This window comes from Coregonus lavaretus, assembly GCF_964263955.1.
Source record: "Coregonus lavaretus genome assembly, chromosome: 20".
Taxonomy (NCBI): Eukaryota; Metazoa; Chordata; class Actinopteri; order Salmoniformes; family Salmonidae; genus Coregonus; species Coregonus lavaretus.
In genome coordinates, this window is record NC_140007.1 from 13598005 (window position 1) to 13619823 (window position 21819).

At 43.8% G+C, this 21819-nt stretch overlaps 1 protein-coding gene and 1 pseudogene across 2 annotated transcripts in view; one reads left to right on the forward strand and one right to left on the reverse strand.

Annotated features, from left to right (window-relative positions):
* The window catches only part of LOC311147361 (myelin transcription factor 1-like), a gene marked incomplete at both ends in the record, with an annotated part of 31386 nt that extends 25617 nt beyond the window's left edge, over positions 1-5769 (reverse strand). The window contains one exon of the mRNA XM_084184048.1: positions 5739-5769. Within this exon, the coding sequence (XP_084040174.1) occupies positions 5739-5769 (31 nt within the window). The remainder of the gene's footprint in view (positions 1-5738) is intronic.
* LOC311147620 (protein-serine O-palmitoleoyltransferase porcupine-like) overlaps positions 1-21819 on the forward strand; it is a 55866-nt pseudogene that overhangs the window by 13496 nt on the left and 20551 nt on the right. The window lies entirely within an intron of this gene.

A 21819-nucleotide genomic window follows, 5' to 3' on the forward strand; every position in this document is an offset into this window, starting at 1 on the left:
ATATTAAACTGTACAACAGAAATGCATATCTGCTCACCAGAGCAGCTAGCCTACCCAAAGCAAAGGCCTCGACCATGCTATTTTTATAATGTATTACACATAATGGAATTAGACCTAAAGGCATACTGTAGGACACATTTGAATAGATTCAAATGATTTATGATTGTGGGTTTAAAGAGAACGTGCTTCGTGTCTTTGTTTATCGGCTTTGCACAAAAACACCACGGCGCTCGCTGTCCATGGTGCTAACACGACCTAACACACTCACTCTGTATGAGAGGCTATGGCACCACGCCTTCGATTTAATCAGTCCTTGCTGTAGAGAGAGAGAGAGCCTTCAAATATCAAGCTTGGGTGGGTTTTTCTAGTGCTACTATATTAATAAACTCGTTATAAATGGCACTCTGAGCGCACATAGCCCCGGGAGATGGTGACATTTGAGGGGCGCATTGGCTCTCGGAAATGTAGCTCCACCCCCCCCCCACACACACACAGACTCCTACCGACACACTTTACAGTCATCGACACACAACCTCCTGCGAGCCGAGTAGCAAAGCACTAGGCAAATTATTTAGTAACGCAGCAGTAGGCCCATTGCAAAGCCACTTTGTAACAAAATAAACGTGCAGGTTTAGGCCTTAATTGGTCATCGAGTGAACATCCACAACTGAACTACAAAGACAAAAAACATAGAAGACGAGATAGGAACAAGAAAAGTAGGCAACATTGCGTTTATTAAAGGCCTATGCCTCTCTTGGTTGCAAAAACATAAAGGACTTTCACAATAGCACCCTAAATCGAAACAAATATCCCTAGCTTCAAATATTATCTGATATCTCCTACTTTTTCTATAGGCTCTTCATAATGTAAAGAAAGGGTAAACCATAAAATACAATGACATAGGCTACTGTACAAGGCCTAAAGCTTTCAAACTTATCAACATTATGCTTTTCTTCAAGTTTCAGTAACCCTAAGCAACACTAAATCGGCTACAAATCACACATTCATGTTTTTACAAACTGTGAACATTAGAGCTTATTCTGAAACTCATATCAAAACGATAAACGTTTTTTTCAAGGGGAATATACAAAAGAGTTCCGTCATTTGTCCGAATTGACATTCTCTGGTCGTTTGGATTACCTTTGGATTACCTTTGGATTAACAGAACTGTGTGTTCTGCTTTTTCAGTCCATAATGTCTATGATACTGAAGGTTATGTGAAATAAGATTAAATTGTGTTTTATATGAATGAGCAGCCTAAAGAGACTGCATCTTTAAGAATTAAGACCGGGACGTCCATTATAGAAACCAAAAGATATTCGCGAAAGGATAGGTTTACAATCTGATTTCAAACGAATTTGGGGAACAAAATAATGTAACTATATACTGCAGAATTGTAAACGTAATATGATTTATAAATAGCCTACCATTCTTGAATGGCTCTGGTTGCTTCGTTGTTTTCAAGTAGGTAAGACGGGCTTCCTGATCCCTATTTCAACAACTTCTGCTCAGCATTGAATACAACGTACACAATATCCCCGCACCGCCCTCATTGACCGTTAGAGACATCAAACATAATCCAGAGCTGAGTGCTCTTCCGCCAGTCTCCAGTTTACAAAAGCGGCATTACTCCAACTTTAAATTTAGAATAGCCTACTCCAAAATGCATAAGCAAAAAAACATGGCTTCATTTGCCTTTGTCAGCCAGAATACGTAATATTGCCTTACCTTTCGCTCATGGGCCATTGTTCACCCCTCCCCCATACTCTGACATCACCATAGCAAACCCCACAACATAGGCTAAGAGGGGCAGGGCTTCGGGTACTCCGGTAATTTTTTTAAATCAGTTATCATGCTACATCAATCATAAAATATCTGTAGACTCGACACCCTCAATCAACATCAGCATCGAGGTAAATCTAAGCACAGTGCAAGGATCTTGAAGAGTTCAGCGTCCCGGACAGCGCTCGGGTGGCGCGTGCCTTAGTTTCAGCACCATGGACAGTAGCTAGACCACTGCTAAAACGGCCGTCCATGAACATGACATTTGGCCTTATAAATGTGGTAATTACTCTCACAGCTCAATATAAACCACTTTCCAATGCACACCGATAGAAAACTCTTCAAAGTTAACTTCAAAAGCCGATGTTTTGTTCATTTAACAATTTATTCGAATTGCATGGCGTCTGTTGTAAACAAACTCTTCGTAGCACTTTGTGTAGGCCTACATCATCCAAAGTATCAAACGAAAAACTTTTGTTTTGATGAAAATAATATAATGTAACGCAAAAAAATAATAAATTAGAACAAGGTTTAAATATTTGTTAATAAATGCTAACATAACCATGAATATATGACCATAATCTAATTCTAATAATTAAATCATGCAGCCTATGCCTATACAAATGTGGAAACCCAATCAGTAACTTAAACAAAACGAATAGGCTATAATAAATGACTAGTATACACTTTTGAGTGAATGTAACTAAATGTTTTTACTTATTGGGCATAGGTCTATAGCCTAGCAGGCCTAGTCTATACCCATCAGACGTCCGGTTGCAAAACTAGAAACAATTATCCAAATTTTGGCACTGTTAAAGCTGGAGCAACTTCGAAAGAGTTTTGCATATTTAAAGAGACACCTCCTCTTCGGTTACCAGCTGGGACCTTTTTCTCCCCCATCTAATCTCAGGCACTTCTTAAAGCCCCAGTGCAGATGGACAGCCCTGCTCTGGAATACAATTAGCTTCGGATCTGCTGTGACTGGGACGGGCTGTATAAATATTACATAGGGGGCGACCGACGAGAGGGTAGGCTACACTTTCGACTCCCCACCAACAGATGGACCAATCTGACAGACTCCCCCACCCCGCACAAAACTTTTTTAATACGCCTGCAGCCTGACGTCTCCTATACAGAGTTAAGAACCACTAATCCCTGAAGGGACACAACTTTCCTTTGTCTAACAAAGTGTCTGGACGGAATGTGAGTTCAGGAAATCTTTGGTCAGCACAAAGGGCCTTGTGTGGTTAGGATTCAACATTGTTTTTCTGTTGATATCATTTCGGTCATGCAGGCTACAGAAACACTTTTCATAAACAACTGAAAATCAGCAACTGTGCAATAAAAAATAAAAACATTTCATTGACCTTGTCGACTAGTTTATAGAGTGGTGAGGAGACGTAGCTCAGTTGGTAGAGCATGGCTCTTGCAACGTCAGGGTTGTGGGTTCGATTCCCACGGGGGCCAGTATGAAAAATATGATAGTCAGTTTAAAAAAGGTTAAGGGTACAAGCAGTGGTGTAGTGCAATTTTTATTTATTTATTACATCATCATTTCTCAATCAAAGTTTGTACTGACAGATGTAGCATTGAATATTATCAGCCTATAGAATATGCATAAAATGTATCCTCCAATTGCAATGTCTGCCTATACCCCCACATATTGTCTCAAGAAATGTTCTATGTTTAATACCCTCAAACACCAAGTTAGGCATACCTACCTAATTTCAAAATAGGACATCATCACTGTCAATTATAATTATTCACGTTTGCCCAAACTGCGTCTGCACCATCAGTTTCATGGGAATATGAATTTACATTACTGTTTCGTGAGCAAGTTAGAGAAGATGGTGTTAACAAACAAATCAAAGCATGTATCTTATCTACTGGCGTGCGCTGTTGAGCTTTGGCCGCATGAGAAAAGAAACTCAGCTTCAGTTAACTATCCTAAAATCTCACTAGAAACGAGGAGGTGCTTTTGGTGTAACAGTAATGTTACAGGCCTCCTATGCTATTATTATATTCGGTTCTGTTATGTAAAATACTAATTCATCATTAGCCTACGTGATCAAGCGGGACATTGATTCAGCTTCAGAAATAGGCTAATTTTCCAGATTTTTTTTTTACCAGCTCGGGGTATTGTCAAATTGAAAAAGGTGAGGGTCGCGCTCTGGCCGCGCTTCATCCCTGGGTACAAGACTGTGTAGGCATACATAGATGGATGTGTTGGCAAAATCACTACATATCCCATCGAGCCAAGCGGGGAGAGGTTGCCCGTTCTCACAGTTCCTACAGTCAGAAACGCCGGTGGATGTCAAAACTGAACTTGGATCCGCTTTAAGTACCAACGATATCCTTCGCCACCGTCGTTTTACAACAAACAATACAACAATAAATAATTTAAGTTTACTTCCAGCGAATTTTTTTGTTACATGACTGTATAAGTGTATGAAGTTTGGCAATGAGGACGAAAACTAGCATAGTTCAGCTAGCCAGCTAGTTTAGCCAGGGAAAACGGACGTCACTAGTTACCACAGCCACAAAGTCATAAACCCTATTTACAATGTATCTTCTTAAAATCTGATTTCAAACCTAACCCCAACTTTAACACTAAACTCACTGCGTGTTAACCGTATACCTAACCCTAACCTTAAATTAAGACCAAAAAGCAAATTTTTGTTTTCCTGAATATTTACGATAGAGCCAAATTTGATTTTGTGGCTGTGGTAACTATTGGAAACCAGGGAAAAGCAGAGAAATGGCTCGGCCTTAGTGCACATGTGTGCCTAGCTGGGCTAATTCAGGAGACAGATTGTAGTTGTTATGCCCTGATATCAGGAGCTGGAGGCGAAAAGTTTGATTAAACAATTCAGACACTGAAACAAATATATCAGATTACTTATATTATTTAAGGCAAGTGAATCAATATACAATCCTGAACTGTAACTGTCAATACTAAAACAAAGCTTAAAACATGTTTGAGTGAACCCTGAATACAGAAACTATAAGGTCAAGTCGCTTCCTGACATGGTAGACTCCTCCTCCTCACTACTCTATTGCTGCCATACATTTTGGGTGAAAATTACATTGTGTAAATAGAGTTCATGAGTTATTGCAAATAAAATACAAAGCAGTCACCTGGACATAATTAGACTATGTTTAAATAAAGTTGATGCCACCTGTTTGTGTCTAGTATGCCTAGTGGCTGGAAGATGCTAGCCTATAGATGGGTTAGCTGACAACATCACGAAATTGATGTGCAGGCTTCCATGGGGCAGAAGTCAGCATGTTGTTGTGATTCTTGGATGGCCAAATTGCTAGCAAGAATGACAAACTGCCATGTGGGGAATTGGCTCGTTTCCTCTTGTTCTTGATATCATCATGTCTTGTTTTGAGGTGTTATGACTGAAAATCGCTAGGTAGCTAACCAACAGCTGTAACGTATTCGTGAGACTACAAGTGCCCATTGTGCAAATGTATTTAGGTTTTCAATAAATATTGGAGACTAAATATAGGCTAGTTTACATGTTGCCAACATTCTAAGCCAACCCCGTCTTTTTTTCCCCCATAGTTCCTCACAAGTCGGTTTTGTTGCTAAACAACCAACCCGTTTATCTATCCTAGTGATAAGCCAATGCAAATACTGACACTTTCCTTACAATCAATGGGCTACTGTGTCTTTAAATTAGGCACTTGGCTACACAGTTTACGAAATTAACAAATTAGTATAGGTTTAAACATCTATAGCCTATATCAAATAATGCAGCATAAACAGACTATAACATAATTCAAATTCTTGAATAAAAGACATGCAAAAGAGCAAGTCCTATCCTAACAGACAAATAAGTGAACGATGCTCAGACCGTCACTTCTGCTCCTAACCTGAGTTCAGTTAGCCATCAACACATAGTTTACCGAAGAGAGAGAGAGAAACAGATAATCCATAGGCTACTCACCTAAAAACGTTTTACACAGCTTCATCTTCATCTTTGCGGTGAAATGTCGCTTTGCACACCGCTTCCAAACACAAGCAACTTTACTTCATACTAGATAAAGTTGGGTAGAGAAACGTATCAGTCGGAGAGGGGGTATTGGGTAGCTGTCGGGTTGAACCAATCAGAGGCCACCGGTCCTGTTATTGTTTCCTAAAACAGCCAATGAGAGCGGCGCACACTGTCAGCGTTCCAAAACAATGCTCATTGAAAAGGAACACAAAGGGGTCGCGGACCACATCAAGTCACAAATCTAATCCAACTTCTTCCCTTTCTCTCATTGCAACTCCTCAAATATGCTTGAGCTTTCAAAGTGTCACTGAAAACAGTGGTGTAAAGTACTTAAGTAAAAATACTTTAAAGTACTACTTAAGTAGTGTTTTGGGGTATCTGTACTTTACTATTTATATTTTTGACTACTTTTACTTTTACTCCACTACATACCAAAATAAAATTGCATACATTTTACCTGACACGCAAAAGTACTCGTTACATTTGCAATGCTTAGCAGGACAGGGAAATGGTCCAATTCATACACTTATCAAGATAACATCCCTCCCTGGTCATCCCTACTGCCTCTGATCTGGCAGACTTACTAAACACACATGCTTCTTTTGTAAATTATGTCTAAGTGTTGGAGTGTGCCCCTTGCTATCCGTAAATTTAAAAAAACTACCAAAATGGTGCTGTCTGGTTTGCTTAATATAAGGAATTTGAAATGTATACTTTTACTTATGATACTTAAGTATATTTTAGCAATTACATTTACTTTTGATACTTAAGTATATTTAAAGCTAAATACTTTTAGACTTTTACTCAAGTAGTATTTTACTGGGTGACTTTCACTTTTACTTGAGTCATTTTCTATTAAGGTATCTTTACTTTTACTCAAGTATGACAATTGTGTACTTTTTCCACCACTGACTGAAAGGAAGCTTTCATTTCTTAGAATGCCTTCCTCAGAATCGTATTAGCAGGTGACCCTACCAATTTTTTTGCAATATGTAATGAAACTGATGAATATACTGTAGTGTGCAAAAATGCACAATCAGATTAATTTAGTCAATAAAATAATGTTGGTAGCACTTGTGGTTATAACATGGCAATAGTGTGGAACAAGTTATAGGTAAAGTAGGCCTACTCATAGGTTAATACAAATTCAGATAGCCTGCCCTATACCCTTAAATTCAGTGTAGTTATGTTCTTCTTTCAAGGTTGTTGAAATTAGGGATGACAAACCTCAATCACTGAGTTCTAGTCAAGGTTTGAAAGGTATATCAATCAGTTACTGACAAATCAATCAAGGACCTTTCTCAGACACATGCCTACCATTTGAAACACTGTAGCCTGACTGTCATCTACAAACGCCATCTCTTTCTTACTTGCTTTCCATTCTCTCGTTGTTTTCAACTCTCTCCACACACCTCTGTCTGTCATCTCTGTGTCTTTTTGGTCCTTCTCCTCTCCCTGTAGGTGCAACATATGTCCTTCTTCTGTGAGTTGAGACAGAGCGCCCCCCCCCCATAGACCCCTATGACAGATGGCCTGCAGATATTGATGACTGCAGGTTGCAGCCCCCCTTCCCCCACCTCCTTTCTGACAGGGCTTCTGGTTGTTATCAAGGCATTCTGCCGGCTCAAACTTTTGAGAGTTGAGACATGTATTGCTGAGACCTGATTATGATTACCTTGAAATCAACTTTTTAATATTTAGCGTTTTTCATAAATTGTTTTATTTTGTAGTAAATAAACTGTATTTATGTTTTTCATTAATATACTTTTTTTTTTTTAAACCTGATGCTGTATGGGCTTATGGATGGGAGCTGTGAGGAGGCTTGATGACTGATGGCCAAGTCCTGTTGTACTGCACGCACATGCACCCCCTGCCCCATGCACACACACTCATGTTAGAGTCTGATTACAATAACAAAGGCTGCTCACACTTTGGGGTGGAGCCAGCAGGATGGTTTCCAGGCCATTGAGCATGAGGCTGCTTAATGAGCACCCTGTGTGTTTGTGTGTGTGTGTGCGTGTGTATGTGAATAGTGATAAAAAGGCCCTTTGCCACAGCTGTCACTCTTCAGAGTAATATCATTCTAGTCTTTCTAAATTTACTGTAAAAAGAAGGACTGCATCAATATCCCTGCAACAATTCAATAATTATTTTTAAAAAAATAAAACAGAGTATTTTAAAATGTCTGTTTTTGGATTTTGTGCATAGGAATCTATGAAGTGACTCAAAGTTGGAAGACTGTTCAAAAAGGTACCATGTGGTAAACACAAACCTACATTCGGATAAGAATATAACAAGAATGTCAAATGTTCTGTTCGTAAAAAATGCATCACACTTAAAATGCCAAAATATTGATGACATATTTGGAGTTGTTAGAGAACCACAATCAAGAGGAGTGTTCACCTATGGTTTTGCTCTCAAAGCTTTAGTAGTGTGTGGATAGTATTTTGCCAAGCCTTGCCAAATAAGCTTAGCAGATGTCCAAAAGTATAGGTTCACTTTTTTGGGGGCCATGAATATGACAACGTGCCAATAGTCCTCTTTTTTTTTATTTTTATTCATCCCTCAACTTCCCAATAAGACAATTTGCCTTCTTCTCTAGTCTAGATGTTCATGCCACCTGCCCTCATACACCCTTCCACCCAGCTCAGTACCCCCCTCCCCCGACCCCACTCTGCACCCCAATTCACACCCCCCTACTCACTTTCTGTTCTCCTGATCATTTTTGTTTCTTGCCCCCGGCAATACAGCAGCCCCCATTCCCCCCCTTAAGGAAAAATATAAAATCTACCTGCAGACTGCTCAAGCCCAGACATTATGACTGTTGGACTAGACATCCTCAAAGATTGATTGACACCGGCCCACCCTCCGAAGTATCCATGGTAATTTGAATTCCACATTCCTGTCGCCATGGCGCAGGACCAAATTACTGGGTGTATAGGCCATCAGGCACCCGTAGCTCGGTAACCAGGGGTGCTGATACACCCCCCCCCCCCCCCCCCCCCCTCTCATCCAACTAGCTGGGCTGAGTTGGCATCTGTATGTATCCAAATAACCTTAATGGTATATAGATCATGTATGGAGGGTGAGGGGATGTATGGACTCCCCCATACTTATGCACTAAGAGGTCAATTGTGTGACATTATAACCAGCTTTCTATGGCTGTCATCCAGAGTGGCAAAGCCCTTGCAATTGAAATTTTTAAGATATTGATTATGAAATTGTTACAAATGAAAAAAATACTTAAATGAGTCAATCTGCGTACATTACCCAGTGAGAACATCTTTGAAACAGTAGTTCATAACTGGAATTTCTGTGCGTTTGTTATTAAGTTGTTTCGACAGCAGGTAGCCTAGCGGTTAAGAGCGTCGGACCAGTAACCGAAAGGTTTCTGGTTTAAATCCCCAAGCCGACTAAGTGAAAAATCTGTCGATGTGCCCTTGAGCAAGGCACTTAACCAAAATTGCTCCTGTAAGTCGCTCTGGATAAGAGCTTCTGCTACATGAATAACATTTATGTTTCCCCATGCATGTTCCGAATTTTTTATAAATAACACAATAAAACAACACAGTATTGCATACAATGTTTTCATATACAGGATTATAATGGGTGGACAAATGTTTGTCTAGACTCGCACAGATTGAGGAAATTAATTAATGCTTTCAAAAATGTTTAATGTTATACAATAATGTACCATTTGAAACACTGTAGCCTGTCTTCTGATCATAACTCACTTTCCACAATTTCCTGATGTAGTTTTTCCTCTGGTTTGACCCCTTGAGGTTACAGGGAAACAGTACACTTCTCCCAGAGTGCTGGGGGCACTGGGCAGCACTTCCAGGTCATGCTCTGGTTGAGTAGAGAGAAGCACTGTCACGAAGGGCAGCCGCACTGGTATTTCTTTGAAACCTGCCTGACCACACAGAGGTGCATGGTAACAGAGGTTGCCACCCCGGGGGGCTTTTCTTTCTCCTCCAGTGTGAGCTCAGGTGTTGGAACAGGGCTGACCTCTTGAAGAGAATGAAAGGGCTGCTTGATTATTTACTGGAGTTGAATGTGCCACATGTGCCTCTCTCCCAAGGGGTGAGGGAGACACTGCCAACATAGAACAACTCAATTAAACAACCCTAATAATCACATATGGCCTGCTTATAATTGATTACATATTGCATGAGCAACAGGCTTAAAGATATATTATTTCAGTATACACTACCGGTCAAAACTTTTAGAACACCTACTCATTCAAGGGTTTTTCTTTATTTTTACTATTTTCTACATTGTAGAATAATAGTGAAGACATCAACACTATGAAATAACACATATGGAATCATGTAGTAACCAAAGAAGTGTTAAACAAATCAAAATATAATATATTTGAGATTCTTCAAATAGCCACCCTTTGCCTTGATGGCAGCTTTGCACACTCTCTCAACCAGCTTCACCTGGAATACTTTTCCAACAGTCTTGAAGGAGTTCCCACCTAGTGCTGCTTGAAAGTATGTGAACCCTACAGGGCTGGTCATTATTTTGCTATAAAATATAAAAAAATAAACATATAAAATCCTTATCTAAACCCCAATTCGTAATAAAGACATTCCAAGTAAATGACAGAAACAAAAAAATATGATTTTGTCATTGTTTATTTAACAAAAGTGGTTTATTTAACAGAAACTCAGATTTGATATTGTCACGATCGTCGACTGAAGACACCATACGAACAAAACAAACGATACGTGAAGTCCTAGGTTAATACAAAACAAACCTTATGGAACAAGATCCCACAAAGACTAGTGCAAAACAGGCTGCCTAAGTATGGTCCCCAATCAGAGACAACGAGCTACAGCTGCCTCTGATTGGGAACCACCCTGGCCAACATAGATCTAAACGATCTAGAACAAAACATAGAAAACTATAACATAGAAAATCCACACCCTGGCTCAACATTTAATAGTCCCCAGAGCCAGGGCGTGACAGTACCCCCCCCCCCCCCCCAAAGGCGCGGACTGCGACCGCGCCACACAAACACAAGAGGGTAGGGGCCGGGTGGGCGTGACCACCACTCTCTCTCCACCCCCCCGTTGCGCCCCTGGTCTGGTCTGGCCCCGCTGGCCGGAGCTGGACTGGACACCGGTGGAGCGGATTGCTCTGGCTCCGGAGTGGAGCAGCTGACCGGTGCCGGACCAGGCACTGGTGGAACAGGCACGGGCCGTGCCGGACTGGACACACGCACCACTGGCTTGGTGCGGGGAGCAGGAACGGGCTGGACCGGGCTGACGACGCGCACCACTGGCTTGGTGCTGGGAGCAGGAACAGGCCGGACCGGGCTGACGACGCGCACCACTGGCTTGGTGCGGGGAGCAGGAACGGGCCGGACCGGGCTGACGACGCACACCACTGTCTTGGTGCGGGGAGCAGGAACGGGCCGGACCGGGCTGACGACGCGCACCACTGGCTTGGTGCGGGGAGCAGGAACGGGCCGGACCGGGCTGGCGACGCGCACCACTGGCTTGGTGCGGGGAGCAGGAACGGGCCGGACCGGGCTGACGACGCGCACCACTGGTTTGGTGCGAGGGGCAGGAACAGGCCGGACCGGGCTGGCGACGCGCACCACTGGCTTGGTGCGGGGAGCAGGAACAGGCCGGACCGGGCTGGCGACGCGCACCACTGGCTTGGTGCGAGGAACAGGAACAGGCCGGACCGGGCTGGCGACGCGCACCACTGGCTTGGTGCGAGGGACAGGCACAGGCCGGACCGGGCTGGCGACGCGCACCACTGGCTTGGTGCGAGGGACAGGAACAGGCCGGACCGGGCTGGCGACGCGCACCACTGGCTTGGTGCGAGGGACAGGAACAGGCCGGACCGGGCTGGCGACGCGCACCACTGGCTTGGTGCGAGGGACAGGAACAGGCCGGACCGGGCTGGCGACGCGCACCACTGGCTTGGTGCGTGGGACAGGAACAGGCCGGACCGGGCTGGCGACGCGCACCACAGGCTTGGTGCGAGGGACAGGAACAGGCCGGACCGGGCTGGCGACGCGCACCACAGGCTTGGTGCGAGGGGCAGGAACAGGCCGGGCTGGCGACGCGCACCACTGGCTTGGTGCGAGGAGCAGCAACAGGCCGGACCGGGCTGGCGACGCGCACCACTGGCTTGGTAAGTGGGACAGGAACAGGCCGGGCCGGACTGTGGAGGCGGACTGGAGGTCTGGAGCGGAGAGCTGACACAGCCCGTCCTGGCTGAATGCCTATTTCCACACAATATGTGTGAGGCATCAGCACAGGACGTACAGGGCTGTGCACTCGTACTGGCGCTACAGCACGTGGCACTGGCGCAGGATATCCGGGACCGAGGAGGGGTACTGGAGGCCACGATCGTTGAGCCGGCACACCCCGTCCTGGCTGCATGCCCACCTTAGCACGACACGTGCGTGGTGCTAGCACAGGACGTACAGGACTGTGCCGGAACACTCGCGGCACAGTACGTGGCTCCGCATAACACGGAGCCTGCCCACTCTCACGCTTCCTAGCCTGAGTACGGGGAGTTGGCTCTGCTCTACCTCTAGGCTCCGCCAACCACCCTTTTAGCCCCCCCAAAAACATTTCTTGGGGCTGTCTCTCTGGCTTCCTCCTCGGCCGGTACCCTCTGCGTTGCCGCTGCTCCTCTCTGTAGCGCGCCTCCACAGTCTCCTATCCTGCCTGGGCATTCACCTTTGCCCATGGCCCTTTGCCCGCGAATATCTCCTCCCAAGACCACCATTTGCCCACCTGCGACATCGCCATCTTCTCCTCCTGGGCACGCTGCTTGGTCCTCTTATGGTGGGATCTTCTGTCACGATCGTCGACTGAAGACACGGACCAAGGCGCAGCGTGATAAGCGTACATTTTATTTGTAGTACACCACACGAACAAAACAACAAACCAAACGATACGTGAAGTCCTAGGTTAATACAAAACAAACCTTACGGAACAAGATCCCACAAAGACTAGTGCAAAACAGGCTGCCTAAGTATGGACCCCAATCAGAGACATCGAGCTACAGCTGCCTCTGATTGGGAACCACCCTGGCCAACATAGATCTAAACGATCTAGAACAAAACATAGAAAACTATAACATAGAAAATCCACACCCTGGCTCAACATTTAATAGTCCCCAGAGCCAGGGCGTGACAGATATGTGCAAAAATATGTGAACCCCTTCACTCAATAGCTTGTGGCACCTCCATTAGCAGCGATAACTTGGACTAAACATCTCCTATAGCCAGTAATCAGTCTCTGACATCTGTTTTGAGGGATTTTTGCCCACTCCTCCTTACAGAACTCGGCCAATTGAGTAAAGTTTGAGGAGTGTCTGGCATGAACTGCTTCAGGTCCTGCCACAGCATCTCAATTGGATTTAAGTCAGGACTTTGACTTGGCCAATCCAAAACACAAATCGTCTTTCTCCTGAGCCATTCTTTGGTAGATTTGCTTGAATGCATTGGGTCGTTGTCTTGTTGGAAGACCCATTTTCGGCCCAGCTTTAGCTCCTTGACTGATGGCCTGACGTTCTGTTCAAGAATCTCCTGGTATACCTCAGAATTCATGGTTTGCTTAATGATGTGGAGTCGTCCAGGTCTAGAGGAGGAAAAGCAACCCCAGATCTTGACATTCCCACCACAATGCTTGACTGTTGGGATAAGGTTATTTTGGTGGTAGGCAGTGTTGGGTTTTCGCCAAACATAGTGGTGTTGATTGTGACCAAAAAGGTCAATTTTGGACTCCTCGGTCCAGAGAATGGACTTCCAGAAACCTTCAGGTTTGTCCAGGTTGTCTCTGGCAAAGTTAACAGCAGAGGCTTCTTCCTAGCAACCCTCCCATGAATGGCATTTCGATTCAGTGTTCTTCTTATTGTTGAAGCATGCACAGTTACCTGAGATGCATCAAGTGAGGTCTGCAAACCTCTAGATGTTATGTTTGGGTTGGCTTTTACCTGATGTATTATTGTTCTTGTGGCTGTTGAGGATATTTTGGAAGGGTGTCCACTTCTAGGCCGAGTTGCTGTCATGTTAAATGCTCTCCATTTTTAAATTAAGTGCATCACAGTGGACTGATGGAGCTACATTTTTTTGGAGATGATTTTACAGCCTTTCCCAGACTGATGTGCTCTCACTACCCTCGTCCTGAGGTCCTTTGAGATCTCCTTTCCTCTCGGCACGGTGTGATTGCATTCTCCTGGATGGGTAACGCCAAACTATATGTGTTCCAACCGCGTCTCACAAAGACATGGCGGTTGGAACCCAAAATGACAAATTTCCACTGGTCTAATGTCCATTGCTCATGTTTCTTGGCCCAAGCAAGTCTCTTCTTCTTATTGGTGTCCTTTAGTAGTGGTTTCTTTGCAGCAATTCGACCATGAAGGCCTGATTCACACAGTCTCCTCTGAACAGTTGATGTTGAGATGTGTCTGTTACTTGAACTCTGTGAAGCATTTATTTGGGCTGCAATTTCTGAGGCTGGTAACTCTAATGAACTTATCCTCTGCAGCAGAGGTAACTCTGGGTGTTCCATTCCTGTGGCGGTCCTCATGAGAGCCAGTTTCATCACAGCGCTTGATGGTTTTTGCGACTGCACTTGAAGAAACGTTCATAGTTCTTGAAATGTTCCGTATTGACTGACCTTCATGTCTTAAAGTAATGATGGACTGTCGTTTCCATTTGCTTATTTGAGCTGTTCTTGCCATAATATGGACTTGGTCTTTTACCAAATATGGCTATCTTCTGTATACCCAGCCTACCTTGTCACAACACAACTGATAATTGAAATGCATTCCAGGTGACTACCTCATGAAGCTGGTTGAGAGAATGCCAAGAGTACGCAAAGCTGTCATCAAGGAAAAGGGTGGCTGTTTGAAAAATCTCAAATATTTTGATTTGTTTGACACTGTTTTGGTTAATACATGATTCCATGTGTTATTTCATAGTTTTGATGTCTTCACTATTATTCTACAATGTAGAAAATAGTACAAATAAAGAAAAACCCTTGAATGAGTAGGTGTAACTTTTGACCAGTAGTGTATATTGAATGTATATTATATACAAGTGCATCTGTGTGAATTTGAAGTATTCATGACAAGGTTACATGTCCATGTTCCCTCTTAACTCTCACTGACAAACTTCTCTCACCAGGAAAGAGGTGGTAAAAGGTGAAATGTGGACCTCTTCAGGGCCTGACTGTTCTCAACACAGAACAAACAAACGTGCAAAGGAGTGGGTCTACAGGGCTGACCACCCGGAGGTAAACTCATTAAGAGTCCTATAAAAACCTTCTGCCAGCACAGCAAGCCTTGCACTGTTCCCCCACCAACACAATTATAACAAACACTACTACTGCAGTGAAAAGAGAAACCTGCCACAATAGGAGCCTCTAATTAGTAGAGCACTGCCTAGTCTCAGTGACATATGCTCCTAGAATAAGAAGAAAAAGAAAGAAAGAGGAAGGAGAGAGAAGAGGAGGATCGGCCCCTGGGCATTAAGACAGAAGGCCTGGTGAATTACTCCTGAGACAGAAAAACGACAAAACAAAAAAAAGGGGAAAACAAACCAATACTGCCCAGGGCTCAAAGAAGGAAAGAGGAGATGATGGGGACATTTGTATTCTCTCCTCTTCTGTATCAGTTCCAATCTAATTTCTCTATGACAAAAAAAAAGTCTGAAGCTTACAGTGGTGAACACTGGTATAGAAATGATGCATTTACAGTCATCTTTGTTAACATACTAACAATATTGTTTTTCATTGTTTCTTAGGTTGGTAGTGCAGTGCACAATTGAATAGAATATTTCATGCAAAAACATTTCATAAATCTGTCATGAAGGGAAGAACGTGAGTTAAGAGAGAATGGTTTTATTTCAATAAGGCAACATTACCTAGTATCAATAGCAGCTAAGACTGAATTATTTGAAACAAATTTAGAATTTTCATTAAAACACAACACACAATAATTATCCATCAACAAAATGAAATCTACACATTTAAAATGCATATTTTCTGGAAAGACCGCCAGTGCTGTGGGTATGGTACACACAGGTAAAATGGTACATACAGGTAAAGGTAACATTAGTTCGAAAAAAGTGGCAGTCCATAGCTCACAGGTTGAGCAGCCTTGTCATGTAGGGCAGGGATGGGCAACTGGCGGCACGGCCCCACTTTTGTAGGCCCGCGGACCAATTCCCCCAGACTCAGTCTGGGTCTCAACTTACTGTTGGGAGTTAGAATAGTAGAATAAACAAATTTGGTTGTGCATCAGCAGTTTTTCTCTTGTTATGTCAGTCACTGACAGTCACTCACCCATGTCAGCAAAAAAAAAAAAAGATTGGTAAATTAGTCTAGCCAGCTATCTAAACTTGTAGTAATCATGGTCGAATTACCGACCGGGGGGCCCCCATTGATTTTGTTAGTCACTCTCACTTAGATATCATATTAAAAACTGCAAAAAAAATTCTCCACCCTATGGCAAAATGTGTAGAATTGTAGCAAACTTGCTTTAAAACTGCAACAATTTCTCTACGCCCCATGGCAAAAATGTGTAGAATTGAAGGAAATGAACTCTTAAAATTCCATTTTTGTTTAGGGCCCCCAAAAGTCTAGGGCCTGCTCTGACTGCATGTGTGGGTATGGATGTAGGTATGCAGACCCGCGAGCCACTGCGGCCCCATCAAAGTTGCCCATCCCTGATGTAGGGTGTGTCACGATCGTCGTAATGAGTGGACCAAGGCGCAGCGTGAAATGCGTACATATTTTATTGAGTACTATTAACAATAACAAAACAACAAAACGAAACGTGAAGTCCTCGGTCATAAACACAAACCTACACGGAACAAGATCCCACAAAAGACAAGTGCACAACAGGCTGCCTAAGTATGGTTCCCAATCAGAGACAACGAGCCACAGCTGTCTCTAATTGGGAACCACCCCGGCCAACATAGAAACACATAAACTAGAACAAGAACATAGAAAACGAAACATAGAACCTAACACCCAGAAACTAACACATAGAAACTAACACCCAGGCTCAACATATAAAAGTCCCCAGAGCCAGGGCGTGACAGGGTGTTATGCTGTTTTGATCAAAAGTAGGCTCAAAGGTTTTGGTGCTGATGCAAGGAGGGATAATATTAATCCTAATGTATTTCTGTTTATCAGAGCAAATTTGTTTTTTTGCACTGTGGGCCATGTATTTTCTCAGAAAGCAAAATCTCTAAATCATAAAAATGGCAGTTCACACAATGTGTTATCATGGCAAAGCATGAAATCCAATCCCTGTTCAAAGTGTTAGTTGCATCTTAACCCCCTCATAACCTAATTAAAGCAGCAATCTGCAGTTTAAACAATAACAAAGCTTATTCCCCGCCCCTCTTTCGGTAAAAAGCTGAGGAATGGGGCTGGAGATATGTAACCAGTCTCAAATTCATAGACAGAGCTATGGATACAAGAACAGACCAGCCATAAAAAATAAAATAAAGGAAAGTGTATTTTTTCTGTATCTCTCTAAATTCATAACACTCCAAATGCCTCTGTAGCAAAAATAGAAAAGGCCTATTTACAGTGGGGAAAAAAGTATTTAGTCAGCCACCAATTGTGCAAGTTCTCCCACTTAAAAAGATGAGAGAGGCCTGTAATTTTCATCATAGGTACACGTCAACTATGACAGACAAAATGAGGAAAAAAAATCCAGAAAATCACATTGTAGGATTTTTAATGAATTTATTTGCAAATTATGGTGGAAAATAAGTATTTGGTCAATAACAAAAGTTTCTCAATACTTTGTTAAATACCCTTTGTTGGCAATGACACAGGTCAAACGTTTTCTGTAAGTCTTCACAAGGTTTTCACACACTGTTGCTGGTATTTTGGCCCATTCCTCCATGCAGATCTCCTCTAGAGCAGTGATGTTTTGGGGCTGTCGCTGGGCAACACAGACTTTCAACTCCCTCCAAAGATTTTCTATGGGGTTGAGATCTGGAGACTGGCTAGGCCACTCCAGGACCTTGAAATGCTTCTTACGAAGCCACTCCTTCGTTGCCCGGGCGGTGTGTTTGGGATCATTGTCATGCTGAAAGACCCAGCCACGTTTCATCTTCAATGCCCTTGCTGATGGAAGGAGGTTTTCACTCAAAATCTCACGATACATGGCCCCATTCATTCTTTCCTTTACACGGATCAGTCGCCCTGGTCCCTTTGCAGAAAAACAGCCCCAAAGCATGATGTTTCCACCCCCATGCTTCACAGTAGGTATGGTGTCTTTGGATGCAACTCAGCATTCTTTGTCCTCCAAACACGACGAGTTGAGTTTTTACCAAAAAGTTCTATTTTGGTTTCATCTGACCATCTCCCAATCCTCTTCTGGATCATCCAAATGCACTCTAGCAAACTTCAGACGGGCCTGGACATGTACTGGCTTAAGCAGGGGGACACGTCTCGCACTGCAGGATTTGAGTCCCTGGCGGCGTAGTGTGTTACTGATGGTAGGCTTTGTTACTTTGGTCCCAGCTCTCTGCAGGTCATTCACTAGGTCCCCCCGTGTGGTTCTGGGATTTTTGCTCACCGTTCTTGTGATCATTTTGACCCCACGGGGTGAGATCTTGCGTGGAGCCCCAGATCGAGGGAGATTATCAGTGGTCTTGTATGTCTTCCATTTCCTAATAATTGCTCCCACAGTTGATTTCTTCAAAACAAGCTGCTTACCTATTGTAGATTCAGTCTTCCCAGCCTGGTGCAGGTCTACAATTTTGTTTCTGGTGTCCTTTGACAGCTCTTTGGTCTTGGCCATAGTGGAGTTTGGAGTGTGACTGTTTGAGGTTGTGGACAGGTGTCTTTTATACTGATAACAAGTTCAAACAGGTGCCATTAATACAGGTAACGAGTGGAGGACAGAGGAGCCTCTTAAAGAAGAAGTTTCAGGTCTGTGAGAGCCAGAAATCTTGCTTGTTTGTAGGTGACCAAATACTTATTTTCCACCATAATTTGCAAATAAATTCATTAAAAATCCTACAATGTGATTTTCTGGATTTTTTTTCCTCAATTTGTCTGTCATAGTTGACGTGTACCTATGATGATTACAGGCCTCTCTCATCTTTTTAAGTGGGAGAACTTGCACAATTGGTGGCTGACTAAATACATTTTTTCCCCACTGTAATTGATTTGTTATGTTGTCCGTCCTTACGTGAGACAGTGTAGTTAACAAAAAATCTCCAATAACACCCGACAGGGCCCTCATCCCCGTCATTCGCATTAGAAAGAAAATAAGATATTGCGGAAGGAGATCTGGGTGCCTGGTAAGGAGGTTTTGCTTGCCTGAGGTAGAGTATATCATGATAAGCTGTAGACCACACTATCTACCAAGATAGTTTTCATCTATATTCTTCGTAGCTGTCTATTTACCACCACAAACCACTAAGACCGCACTCAATTAACTGTATACGGCCATAAGCAAACAGGAAAACACTCATCCAGAGGCGGCGCTTCTAGTGGCCGGGGACTTTAACGCAGGGAAACTTAAATCCGTTTTACCTCATTTCTACCAGCATGTTTAAATGTGCAACCAGAGGGATAAAAACTCTAGACCACCTTTACTCCACACACAGAGACGCGTACAAAGCTCTCCCTCACCCTCCATTTGGCAAATCTGACCATAATGATATCCTCCTGATTCCTGCTTACAAGCAAAAACTAAAGCAGGAAGCACCAGTGCCTCGGTCAATAAAAAAGTGGTCAGATGAAGCAGATGCTAAGCTACAGGACTGTTTTGCCAGCACAGACTGGAATATGTTCAGGGATTCTTCCGATGGCTTTGAGGAGTACACCACATCAGTCACTGGCTTCATCTATAAGTGCATCGATGATGTCGTCCCCACAGTGACTGTACGTACATACCCCAAATAGAAGCCATGGATTACAGGCAACATCCGCACTGAGCTAAAGGGTAGAGCTGCCGCTTTCAAGGAGCAGGACTCTAACCCGGAAGCTTATAAGAAATCCTGCTATGCCCTCCGACGAACCATCAAACAGGCAAAGCGTCAATACAGGACTAAGATCGAATCGTACTACACCGGCTCTGATGCTCGTCGGATGTGGCAGGGCTTGCAAACTATTACAGACATCAAAGGGAAGCACAGCCGCGAGCTGCCCAGTGACACAAGCCTACCAGATGAGCTAAATTACTTCTATGCTTGCGTCGAGGCAAGTAACACTGAAACATGCATGAGAGCATTAGCTGTTCCGGACGACTGTGTGATCACGCTCTCCGTAGCCTATGTGAGTAAGGCCGTTAAACAGGTCAACATTCACAAGGCCGTAGGGCCAGATGGATTACCAGGACGTGTACTCCGAGCATGCGCTGACTAACTGGCAAGTGTCTTCACTGACATTTTCAACCTCTCCCTGTCTGAGTCTGTAATACCAACATGTTTCAAGCAGACCACCATAGTTCCTGTTCCCAATAACACTAAGGTAACCTGCCTAAATGACTACCGACCTGTAGCACTCACGTCTGTAGCCATGAAGTGCTTTGAAAGGCTGGTCATGGCTCACATCAACACCATTATCCCAGAAACCCTAGACCCACTCCAATTTGCATACCACCCCAACAGATCCACAGATGATGCAATCTCTATTGCGCTCCACACTGCCCTTTCACACCTGGACAAAAGGGGCCAGTATGAAAAATGTATGCACTCACTAATTGGAAGTCGCTCTGGATAAGAGCGTCTGCTAAATGACTAAAATGTAAATGTAAATTTGAGAATGCTATTCATTGTCTACAGCTCAGCGTTCAACCCCATAGTGCCCTCAAAGCTCATCACTAAGCTAAGGACCCTGGGACTAAACACCTCCCTCTACAACTGGATCCTGGACTTCCCGACGGGCCGCCCCCAGGTGGTAAGGGTAGGTAACAACACATCCGCCATGCTGATCCTCAACACGGGGGCCCCTCAGGGTTGCGTGCTCAGTCCCCTCCTGTACTCCCTGTTCACTCATAACTGCATGGCCAGGCACGACTCCAACACCATCATTAAGTTTGCAGATGACACAACAGTGGTAGGCCTGATCACCGACAACGACGAGACAGCCTATAGGGAGGAGGTCAGAGACCTGGCCGTGTGGTGCCAGGACAACAACCTCTCCCTTAACGTGATCAAGACAAAGGAGATGATTGTGGACTACAGGAAAAAGAAGACGACTGAGCATGCCCCCATTCTCATCGATGGGGCTGTAGTGGAGCAGGTTGAGAGCTTTAAGTTCCTTGGTGTCCACATCACCAACAAACTAACATGGTCCAAGCACACCAAGACAGTCGTGAAGAGGGCACGACAAAACCTATTCCCCCTAAGGAGACTAAAAAGATTTGGCATGGGTCCTCAGATCCTCAAAAGGTTCTACAGCTGCACCATAGAGAGCATCCTGATTGGTTGCATCACTGCCTGGTATGGCAACTGTTCGGCCTCCGACCGCAAGGCACTACAGAGGGTAGTGCGTACGGCCCAGTAGTACATCACTGGGGCCAAGATTCCTGCCATCCAGGACCTCTATACCAGGCGGTGTCAGAGGAATGCCCTAAAAATTGTCAAAGACTCCAGCCACCCTAGTCATAGACTGTTCTCTCTGCTACCGCACAGCAAGCGGTACCGAAGCGCCAAGTCTAGGTCCAAGAGGCTTCTAAACAGCTTCTACCCCCAAGCCATAAGACTCCTGAACATCTAATCAAATGGCTACCCAGACTATTTGCATTGACCCCCCTTTTACGCTGCTGCTACTCTCTGTTTATTATCTATGCATAGTCACTTTAATAACTCTACCTACATGTACATATTACCTCAATTACCTCGACTAACCGGTGCCCCTGCACATTGACTCGGTACCGGTACCCCCTGTATATAGCCTCGCTATTGTTATTTTACTGCTGCTCTTTAATTATTTGTTACTTTTATTTCTTATTATTTTTGTATTTAATGTTTTTTGTGTATTTTTTGGGGGGTATTCTTTCTTAAAATTGGATTGTT